At 47.8% G+C, this 11723-nt stretch overlaps 1 protein-coding gene across 1 annotated transcript; it reads right to left on the bottom strand.

The window, feature by feature from the left end:
* Window positions 1-4760: 4760 nt before the first annotated feature.
* Window positions 4761-11353, bottom strand: FITM2 (fat storage inducing transmembrane protein 2). The gene is made up of 2 exons (XM_073309575.1): window positions 11075-11353; window positions 4761-6129 (listed from the first exon to the last, which is right to left on the bottom strand). The coding sequence occupies exons 1-2, from the start codon at window positions 11245-11247 to the stop codon at window positions 5514-5516; spliced, it is 789 nt and encodes a 262-aa protein (XP_073165676.1). The 5' UTR covers window positions 11248-11353; the 3' UTR covers window positions 4761-5513.
* Between the last annotated feature and the right edge of the window lie 370 nt (window positions 11354-11723).

Raw genomic sequence — 11723 nt, forward strand, 5'->3', positions numbered from 1 at the left:
AACATTACATGTTTTTCTGTATATTTTTGATCCTGGATATTCAATCCTCCGTTCCCCAACTTTAATCTCATTGTATCCTTGTTGTGCATTCAGTTTTAGCTCCAAAACATCCTTCCTGGGTCTAAGCAGCAACTAAATTTCCTGCTGAGCATGTCACCAATGCCCCTCTTTATGCCAGTTACTGCAGCGTACAATGCCCATTCTCCAAGACAACCACAGCGTCAGCCTCACCTAGTCCACCAAGAGACACTAGGTTTACCAATGAGTACAGGGATCAGCCTAACAGAACACACAGCTGTGCAGGGATGCTGGAACAATTTGTATAGCATGGATGCTGAGAGCCACTAAACCAAACTGTAAACCCTGTATATTATGGAAACCACTTTAAGCTAGGGGTGCGGTAGCACCCCCAGCACCTGTAGTTCCCGGACCTATGCAGCTGTGTGACCACGATAGGGGCCATCTGCAAGTGACATTCACCCTTTCTGCCAGGAACCCAGTGCATTTGTGGTTCAGCTCTGCACAGCGCAGAACAGACCCATGGAATATCAGTACATTTCCATCACATGCTAGCCCTGGGGTATTTTAGTCCAACTTTACAATTGCTACCCCAGCTGTTCATAAGGAGGACTGTCATCATAGTTCAGAGCTGCAGAGGCTTTTCACAAATGCTAACAAACTTCCACCTGATAGGCTGACAAAATGCTTTAAGAATATGAACAGAAAAAACAACCACCCTTTTTTAATAAATGGAGCTCTAAGAGGTCAGGAGAAGCTATAAAAAGAGGAAGAGGCGTGTGAGTGAACAGAGTCTGACTAGGTAACTGATGGCAAAGAACTGAAAAAAAAAGATGACCTCAGACAAGGTACAGGAACACCATCACCTGCTGCTGCACAGTCAGAAGCCACATATTTCACTGAAAACGCTCACACCCAACTGGTTTTTAACAGGAATGGCCTCGGTTTTTCAGAAAAGTTGGATGCACCCAATTTGCCCATAAAAATGCACCCAGGGTCACAATCTGGCATCACCATGAATTGTAATGCAGACGAATTACACCCGAGGTACGATTCTGTTATCACAGCCTCACTCCAGAAATAGAGGTGGACTCAAAATGTTCGGCAGTTTGAGAGGGGAGGTGTCCTAACTGCACTACTCTTACACAGACATCACTAAAAGGTTTTACGGTTGTGGTATCAATAAATGGTCAAATCAAAAGTAGGGGGTAAACCCCAGTGTGCGAGGTCAGAGAGCAAAGCTTAATTTACGGGCAGAAATGAGACTTAGGGGAAAAAAGAGAAAGCATCGAAACCCAGGCAGTTTCAGTTTTGTTTAAAACCTGACCTTTCACCCTATTCTTATGAAAGACCTAAACTCTCCTCTGCCCCATGCTGGGATTCTGTTCCTACCCATTAGGATATAAATAGATAAAACATGTTATAGGAAATGGTAATATGAAGTTAAATTAATCCCAAATCTTTTTAAAACTTCCTACTTTGCTATTCCTCTTGTCCCTCCGTTCCTTAACAGGCAGGCCCTTGGCTAGGTGAAAGCTCTGAGATCTGAAATGCCAAAAAATCCGAAGTTATTTCTTTTAATGGTGTCATTATATAGAACACCCAAAAATAAGCCACAACCTTAAATATACAGAGCTAGGAATAAGCAAAAAGCTACTTTTAAAAATGTATTTTGTTTACTTTTTTTGTGTATTGTAGTGGGATGATGACGAAAAAAATTCTCTAAATTTCAAAGACACCGGGGACACAATACTGAATGTAGGCAAGAGACTTTAATTCAGGAAGTCAAACAAGGCTGTTATGAGTTATAATTTCATGATTACAATTGCTTCATATCACCATCCACTGCAAGATTTGAATATTGTCCTCTCAAATACTTTTTCCAGTTTTTAGTTTTTAAAACTCATGCAAATTCCAGATGTATTTCCAGCAAGTTCAAAGAAAAGATCTGTCCACTTGGCAACAATCCACACCAAATCCAGCTGTTTAGAGTGGAGTTTTCTTCTCTGCTGCAAATTTACCCTTGATGTGGAGGGACTGGATTTTCATTCCAGTGGTAAATATAAGCTACCCGCCCTCCCTCTCCCAAATAAAGAGAAAAAAATACACATGGAGAGAAGATTTCCTGCCGTTGAATTCCACAGACAGCTATTAGATTAACATTGAAAACGAAAAGGACGAGATCATCTGCCTGTGGTAGGATCAAAAGGCACAAAAGTTCCAATGTCTGAACGCAGCAAGCGAAATCTAAACGTGTGGCCTCTGTACTGAGGCTGGACACCTACCCCCGAGATTTTCAAACACATTAGGAACGAAATCCAGGCCACACAGTGGGAGTTTTGCCATTGACTTCAATGGGGCAAAGTTTTCACTCTAGGAGCACAAAGCGCAGGTGTATTACTAAGATAGTTTGCTCAGATGGGTATTTATATAGACAATTACACAATCAGTCTGCACAGTGGACACACGTTAGAACACTCGTTTTGCTCATACATTTTCGTGCCTCATATTTTCGAAAATTTGGGCCCTACTGATGTGTCCAAATACCATAGGAATTCTCAATGACAAACTTAAAAGTCTCATCCTGCAATACTTACTCACCAGAGTAGTCTTTACTCATGCAAGTAGTCCCATTAACTACATGGGCACAAGTAGCAGCAGCAGGCCCTTAATTTATCTTTAGAGGCTCCAGAAATTGAACCTCAACCACACAACCCCTTGTAAGTCCTCTAGGTAAATTTGATCAGTTACATTTGTCTAACATACTAGCATTGAGGTTACAGTAAAGTTTCAAGCATTTTCATATTCTATGCTATTAATTTTAATAATCATAATAAACAGTTACTATGACACACTGGTTAAGTGAATGGAAGTATTTGTAAACATATTGCACAAAAACAGTGTTTTCCAGAGGGGAAGCTAATTTTAACTTAAGCTTTAAAAGCCTGTCAGTTTAACTGCATAGTTTTTAATAATACTGGGGTTCTACTCAGGCCTTATCTACATGGGAATGTGGCACCGGCATAATTTAAACAGATACAGTAAAACTGATATAACCCGTGTGTGGCCTCTCATGTCACTATAAAGGAGTATAAATATCAGTTCAGGAAAGAGTGGGATCTTGGGGTGTCTGCGCCGAGGAGTCTGGGCTTTTAGCAGTTTTGTTTAAATCTACTGGGAACAGGTTTAAGCTAAACCAAAATAAGAGTGTCCGCATATAGTTAAACTAATGTGAAACCCTATCAGTTTAAATGCTGATTTAAATTAAACTGATGAAACTTTCTCATGTAGACAAGGTGTCCAATAAAGCAGCTGAAAGGTGGTTTGACACAATGGATCCGACTACAGTTCGAACTGGAGCTGTAATTTCCAGTTTGAAGAGATTATCTCAGATTGCCGTGTAGCCGTGGCAGCATGTTGAGCGAGCCACCTGAGTATGTTCTTAGAGAGGCCTGGACAGCATCGTACTCGGGGTGGCTGCCACCTCCTGCCACCATGCCTACACTTTTTAGTGTGATAACTTGAACAGAGCTAGTGCAGGTATGTCTCCTTGAGCTGAACATTACACCTCTGGCTCAAAGCGTAGACATACCCAAAGAACAACCCAAAACACAAAGCTGTATTTTTCATCTACTCACAGGAATCTCATGAGACAGCCTGATCCTGAGATCTGCTTTGTGCCTTCTGGGAGCTCCCGAGGACCCTCAACCATCACTTGATTCAATGGGAACAGAGGGAAGTCAGCATTTCAAAGGATCAGGCCCCAAATGAGAAATTAACCTGTTTGTATTTGCAGGACGGTCTCCCTCTCTGGCTAGGAAAGAAGTGTTAAGGTGGCAACATGAGCATATTAAGATCAGGGTATGGAACCCCTTGTCCTAAAGACAGCAAAACACAACTCAAAATCAAGTGATGTAGAAAATTAGGTCCATCACTGTGCTACTAGAACTAGCTACAGTTTAGAAGACATACAGATGAGCTACCAAAAGCTTTTGATAGCCTGCTGGACTCACTAGTACTGTTGTGAAACTGATTTTGGTTTGTCTACTCATGACATGAATAAGGCTTTTGTAAAACAGATAAAATTTTTAAACTAAAAATTATGCTAAATGTCCATCTCACATGAAGGACAGAACATAGACATCCCAATTTGTACATAATAGGGTTTTACTGGCTACCACTTTTTGCCACAACTTAGTATGCAGTTAAAATAGCTTATTGATGCCAACAAAAAGATAAGAATAAGTATTTCTTTAAACATATTGCTACAATACCCTTGGCAGAAATGCTATATTACATACAACCCCTAACAAACAGAATGATTCAAGATATAATGGGTCCAGCCAATGCACTTGTTACATGAGGCCAGAAATCCGCTGGGCGTCCGTCTGAAAGGAACACATCAAACAGAGCTTTTTTATTGCAAATACAAAATTTGCAACTTATAACATCTGAAAAAAAAAATCTTTTAAATCATTAACATTTTTGTACAAGCCAATTAACAGAGAACTGGGAGGAGTCATCTTATTATTACATTTTAACAAAACATACCATCTTGCTATTTTTACAATTAGTGTTAAGAATAAAGGGGCAAATCAAATTTTTTATCATCATATGAAGCAATAAAATTTATTTTTTAGGAATTTCATTTCCAAAGATCGAGAGGAGGAGTCAATTTAAAGCTGTGACCTAACATTAGGCTCTGGGTCGCAAAAAGCAAAGTCTCTCTTCTTGCTGCTGAATATACAGATGGCCAATTAAAATTTATGGGAAGTGAAAGTATTTAACAGTCTGAGAATGTGAGGTGCTCCAGTTTCACAACCCAGCTACATTCTGCTTTAATAAGTGCATTTTGATTGCCAATTAAAAGTCTGCTGCAATAGTTAGCACCATTACACTGCCCCAGGCACATTTGTAAAGATCACAACTAGAGTATTCAAAAAGTCAGAATTAAAACCGAGCACAAGGTTTGGACCATGTGAAATATTTTATCTTAAAAAAAGATGATGGGGATGGGGAAGAGAATGATGAATTTCAGATCAGTGAAAGGTGTTGGGTTGATAGCCCTAAAGACTGAAGATCTCTGCCAATTCTGGATCCTCTGTTTATCAACAGAACAGGTAGAGAGAGCATAGGTAGTAGCAGTGCAGGCTTTCTTTACAGCACCTCGCCAATGGGCCTCAAGCTTGCCCCAGCAGGACCCCCAGAAAGGGAGAAGAGAATTCAGTCTCCAGGCTGGATCCAACCCTTGGCCTCTTTGCTCAGATTTCAGTTAGGTAGCCAATTACACCCAATCACGGTAGGCAGTTCTGTGATATCAACATTTTCTCACCAGGAACTAGACCATAGCCACAAGCCAGGCATCAGACTGTAAAGACTATTGGCCTTTCTTCCCATCCCCTTAAATATGCTCTTTTAAAAAAAAAAAAAAAAAATGGAGCATTGGACAAACTCATATTCCTGTACTTAAAACAAAATCTGAATTACAGAAATTTTTATCTGCTACAATTAGGCTTCTTTGAACTCAAGCTAGCGTTTTGGGGAGGAAGTCCAGGAGAAAAGGATTTCAAGTACCAGAACCTGTATGTTCCATACCAGGCTGACAGACCCACTAGGGTGCCGAACAATTTTTGGGAGAAGTCATGGAAATATACAGCAGTGCAAAAAAACATCCAGACCCAGATCAGGGTCAGAAAGCTCAAGGCAACGAACAGGGCATTGACCACTGCATGTAATCTTGGGCTCCGGTCAGTGTTCAGGACGTGCAGCACAGCCATCTCCTCCACAATCATCAGGGCACAGTATGTTAGGAGGAAGGAGTGCCCTGAGATGTCGAAGCCATTCCAGAAGCCACCACCCTGGCGGCATTGCCACTTGCTGGGGTGCTCCTGGAACAGCACATCAAGTGCTGGCGATTTGTAGCAGTTGCCAGTGAAATCCTCTATGCGCAAGAAGAGACTAGTGCAGACGTACCAAACCACAGTGCCCACCAGCAAGGTGCCGAGACGCCGCAGCACCCCCAGGACATTTCGGCTGAGATAGTAGTTGGTGATAGCAATGAAGGGTAGCAGCAGCCAGAACGTCCAGGCCCAGGCCAATTTGACAAAATAGCTGCCAGGGAGAAGCCAAAGGAAACATATAAATATATTAACCTCCGAGACAGCAAGGAAGGGGTAGGGATTAGGGGTGTACATAGAAGAGGTTTCTAAATTACATCACTCACAACTGTTTACCTTGGTTACTTACACAGCACCCAACACCACAGCATCTAATCTAGAAACCTGGAGAACAGGGGGTCCTTAAGCTTTCAAGTGACCGCCAAATAGATGGTCTTGCGGACACATCCCTCCCTCTTCATGAGTGTCTGGAGTATCTGGTCTCCCCTGCCCTCCAATCCACAATGGATTTACATCCCCATAGCAACTACAATTGGTAACATGAAAAAGTAATATCAACATCATGGGAATGGGGGTGGGGAGATGTTGCACACTTTGCCGCTGCTGTAGGCTCTGCTCATTTGCATACACCAGAGGCTCTTTGCATCCTTCCATTCTCCCCTACAAGTTCCCTCTCAACTCCAGGGATTCTCTGCAACCTCCCACGCTCATGTCGGGGCTTCTCTGTGCCTCCCGCTCCTCACTTCCCCCCTGGGTTTGTGTGATTCCCCATTCCTCCCAAACCAAGAGCTCTGTTTACTCCCCCTTCCCCTCATCCCAGGGGCTGCCCACTATCATTATTTCACTTCTTTCTGTCTGGAGAAAAATCATTCAGGGTGTCAACACATTATATAAACAGAGATGAGACAGGATATTGTTATCCTGGAAGGTATTAATTGTTGCCATAAACCAGTTCTTTGATCTACTGACAATTGCAGAGGTACTTGAAAATACGGCAGGGGCTTCAAGTGTCCTCCAATTTTCCAACATTCAAAAGTTATTGCATTATACCAGAGGTCTCAAACACGCAGCTCGTGGGCCGCATGTTATTTTCTGCGACCCACCAGCTCCCCATGGACCCCCCACAACGTTTACCTAAAGTGGCTCCAGCCTGGTGCACACCGGGGGCAGGGCAGGCTCCCTCCCTGCCTGCCTGCCCTGCCCCGGCACCGCTCTGGGAAGCGGCCAGGACCTGGTGGGTGCAAAGGGGTCTGTGTGTTGTCCTGGCCGCTCCTCTAGGTACCTCCCCCGAAGCTCCCATTGGCCACGGTTCCCAGTTCCCGACCAATGGGAACTTCGAGGGAGGTACCTGAAGGCGCGGCCAGGGCAACCACAGACCCCTGTGCCCCTCCCCCAGGTCCTGGTCGCCTCCCGGAACAGTGCGGGGGCGGGGCAGGGCAGGCAGGCAGCCTGTCCTGCCCCCAGTGTGCACTGGGCCGGACCCGCCCCCCGAACCCCTCCTGCAGCCGAACCCCCTGCCCTAAGCCCCGTGCCGCACCCACACCCCTCCTGCACCCAAACCCCTGCCCTGAGTCCCCTGCACCCCTCCTGCATCCCCGAGGGCACGGAGGAGGCAGAGTTGGGGTGGGGGTTTCAGGGAAGGGGTGGGAAGAGGCGGGGCAGGGGTGGGGCCTCATGAAAGGGGTGGAGTGGGGGCAGGGCCAGGACAGCAGGTCGGGGGGTGGTCAGTGGTGCGGCCCTTGGGCCAATGTACTAGTCCTCATGTGGCCCTCATGGTCATTTGAGTTTGAGACCCCTGTATTATACAGTATAACCAGACATATGCCATCAAACTGAGCGTAAGACCTTACAAGCTTGGCCAAATATTTAATGTGTTTTAGGAGCCAGAAGAAAGAAAGAGTCAGCACCATCTGATCTAATCGCTCTTAGATCCTGTCCCCAAGTCTCCCTGCCAATTTCTGGGGCTTTACAACTGCTATAGACCACCGGACCAGGGGGATGAGGTAGATGAGGCTTTCTTCTGGCAGCTCACGGAAGCTACTAGATCACATGCCCTGATTCTCATGGGTGACTTTAATTTTCCTGATATCTGCTGGGAGAGCAATACGGCGGTGCATAGACAATCCAGGAAGTTTTTGGAAAGCGTAGGGGACAATTTCCTGGCGCAAGTGCTAGAGGAGCCAACTGGGGGGGGGCGCTTTTCTTGACCTGCTACTCACAAACCGGGTAGAATTAGTGGGGGAAGCAAAAGTGGATGGGAATCTGGGAGGCAGTGACCATGAGTTGGTTGAGTTCAGGATCCTGACGCAGGGAAGAAAGGTAAGCAGCAGGATACGGACCCTGGACTTCAGAAAAGCAGACTTCGACTCCCTCAGGGAACGGATGGCCAGGATCCCCTGGGGGACTAACTTGAAGGGGAAAGGAGTCCAGGAGAGCTGGCTGTATTTCAAGGAATCCCTGTTGAGGTTACAGGGACAAACAATCCCGATGAGTCGAAAGAATAGTAAATATGGCAGGCGACCAGCTTGGCTTAATGGTGAAATCCTAGCGGATCTTAAACATAAAAAAGAAGCTTACAAGAAGTGGAAGGTTGGACATATGACCAGGGAAGAGTATAAAAATATTGCTCGGGCATGTAGGAATGATATCAGGAGGGCCAAATCGCATCTGGAGCTGCAGCTAGCCAGAGATGTTAAGAGTAACAAGAAGGGTTTCTTCAGGTATGTTGGCAACAAGAAGAAAGCCAAGGAAAGTGTGGGCCCCTTAATGAATGAGGGAGGCAACCTAGTGACAGAGGATGTGGAAAAAGCTAATGTACTCAATGCTTTTTTTGCCTCTGTTTTCACTAACAAGGTCAGCTCCCAGACTGCTGCGCTGGGCATCACAAAATGGGGAAGAGATGGCCAGCCCTCTGTGGAGATAGAGGTGGTTAGGGACTATTTAGAAAAGCTGGACGTGCACAAGTCCATGGGGCCGGACGAGTTGCATCCGAGAGTGCTGAAGGAATTGGCGGCTGTGACTGCAGAGCCATTGGCCATTATCTTTGAAAACTCGTGGCGAACCGGGGAAGTCCCGGATGACTGGAAAAAGGCTAATGTAGTGCCAATCTTTAAAAAAGGGAAGAAGGAGGATCCTGGGAACTACAGGCCAGTCAGCCTCACCTCAGTCCCTGGAAAAATCATGGAGCAGGTCCTCAAAGAATCAATCCTGAAGCACTTGCATGAGAGGAAAGTGATCAGGAACAGCCAGCATGGATTCACCAAGGGAAGGTCATGCCTGACTAATCTAATCGCCTTTTATGATGAGATTACTGGTTCTGTGGATGAAGGGAAAGCAGTGGATGTATTGTTTCTTGACTTTAGCAAAGCTTTTGACACGGTCTCCCACAGTATTCTTGTCAGCAAGTTAAGGAAGTATGGGCTGGATGAATGCACTATAAGGTGGGTAGAAAGCTGGCTAGATTGTCGGGCTCAACGGGTAGTGATCAATGGCTCCATGTCTAGTTGGCAGCCGGTATCAAGTGGAGTGCCCCAAGGGTCGGTCCTGGGGCCGGTTTTGTTCAATATCTTCATAAATGATCTGGAGGATGGTGTGGATTGCACTCTCAGCAAATTTGCGGATGATACTAAACTGGGAGGAGTGGTAGATACGCTGGAGGGGAGGGATAGGATACAGAAGGACCTAGACAAATTGGAGGATTGGGCCAAAAGAAATCTGATGAGGTTCAATAAGGATAAGTGCAGGGTCCTGCACTTAGGACGGAAGAACCCAATGCACAGCTACAGACTAGGGACCGAATGGCTAGGCAGCAGTTCTGCGGAAAAGGACCTAGGGGTGACAGTGGACGAGAAGCTGGATATGAGTCAGCAGTGTGCCCTTGTTGCCAAGAAGACCAATGGCATTTTGGGATGTATAAGTAGGGGGATAGCGAGCAGATCGAGGGACGTGATCGTTCCCCTCTATTCGACATTGGTGAGGCCTCATCTGGAGAACTGTGTCCAGTTTTGGGCCCCACACTACAAGAAGGATGTGGATAAATTGGAGAGAGTCCAGCGAAGGGCAACAAAAATGATCAGGGGTCTGGAACACATGACTTATGAGGAGAGGCTGAGGGAGCTGGGATTGTTTAGTCTGCAGAAGAGAAGAATGAGGGGGGATTTGATAGCTGCTTTCAACTACCTGAAAGGGGGTTCCAAAGAGGATGGCTCTAGACTGTTCTCAATGGTAGCAGATGACAGAACGAGGAGTAATGGTCTCAAGTTGCAGTGGGGGAGGTTTAGATTGGATATTAGGAAAAACTTTTTCACTAAGAGGGTGGTGAAACACTGGAATGCGTTACCTAGGGAGGTGGTAGAATCTCCTTTCTTAGAGGTTTTTAAGGTCAGGCTTGACAAAGCCCTGGCTGGGATGATTTAACTGGGAATTGGTCCTGCTTCGAGCAGGGGGTTGGACTAGATGACCTTCTGGGGTCCCTTCCAACCCTGATATTCTATGATTCTATGATTCATTTTTCGATTTAGTGAGCTTTAGCTCACGAAAGCTCATGCTCAAATAAATTGGTTAGTCTCTCAGGTGCCACAAGTCCTCCTTTTCTTTTTGCGAATACAGAGTAACATGGCTGCTACTCTGAAACCTGTTTCTGAGTAGAAGATCCAAATAGACAAAACTGATTTACCACACAGAGGAAAGACTAACAGAGCAGCAAAATGACTGCACACAAAAGGCTGCCAGATGCACAGTGTAAAACTAATCTCTCATCTCTGTCTTTCGCAGGAACCTCAGGGATCACAGGAACACGAGCCGGCACAGCACAGGCAGGCTGGTGCAGGACTGTCAGGTCCACAGGCCCCTTGAATGCTGCTGCTCACAGATGGAAGGTGCTAGCCGGCCACCTGCATAGGGCTCCCCTGCCCCTCCGTGTCCTACAAGCAACCAGGCCCAGCCGCAGGAGCGTGGCATGGGTGTCCTGACTCTCTAGGATCCTTCCGCAGCCCTGCATGGAGGGAGGGACGTGCGCCCGGCTGGTGCTGGATCAGGGCTCAAACAGCCCCAGCCCCCCCGAGCCATACACCACCCAGCAGGGTCACTCACCCCCCCAGCACGGTCCTCCTCGACCACCCCCGCCCCCGCCCCCCCAGGTCCCGCCCCCGCCCCCTCACATGTTGAGCAGGTTGCGCTTGCTGCTCAGGTAGGAGTCGGGCAGCGGCGCCAGCGCCTTCAGGAGGGAGCCGCCCAGCATGAGGCCCAGCAGGCCCCAGGGCAGCCACAGCCGCATCGAGCTCCGCACCAGGACGGCGCGCAGCGGCCGGGCGCAGCGATCCAGCGGCTCCATCCCGGGTGCGGTCGCGCCCAAAGTCACTCCCGCCGGACGAGACGGTCACGCTGCCCCGGCGGCGCCTGCCTGCCTGCCTGCCGGCCTCTCCCGGCCGCCGTACTGCGTCACCGCACGTGCGTGCGTCACGACGCACCGCTCCCACGGGAGTCCAAGGGCAGCGGCGCCCTCTAGCGGCCGCCGAGGGCCAGGCCCGGCTGGCCCGGGGGAAGCGCCGGTCGCCGCGGACTTCTTGTTCGGGGTCGCGTTTGTGTCTCGTGAGACTGGGCAACTTTGCCAGGCGGGTCTGCTCAGGGCCCGCGCGTGCGCCCCCAGCAGGGCCCGCGCGAGTCTCGGGGGTTGCTCCCGCCCCCCGGACCGGCTCCCATCGGTAGGCCTCAGGGCGAACAGGCCGGGCTCTGGCGGGCGGCTGGCTGCGGCTCCCTGTCCGGCGGGCGGGGCCGCGCGTCCCGTCCGTCAGGCCCAGGGAGGCGCCG

Source organism: Lepidochelys kempii, chromosome 13 (assembly GCF_965140285.1).
Source record: "Lepidochelys kempii isolate rLepKem1 chromosome 13, rLepKem1.hap1, whole genome shotgun sequence".
Lineage (NCBI taxonomy): Eukaryota > Metazoa > Chordata > Testudines > Cheloniidae > Lepidochelys > Lepidochelys kempii.

Bases quoted from the DNA above. Each gene is read 5' to 3' on its own strand.
- FITM2 (XM_073309575.1), bottom strand. From the start codon at position 11,247: ATGGAGCCGCTGGATCGCTGCGCCCGGCCGCTGCGCGCCGTCCTGGTG. The intron at 6,130-11,074 runs GTGAGGGGGCGG...TCTCCCTGGCAG, and splicing joins AAGCGCAACCTGCTCAACAT to CTATTTTGTCAAATTGGCCT.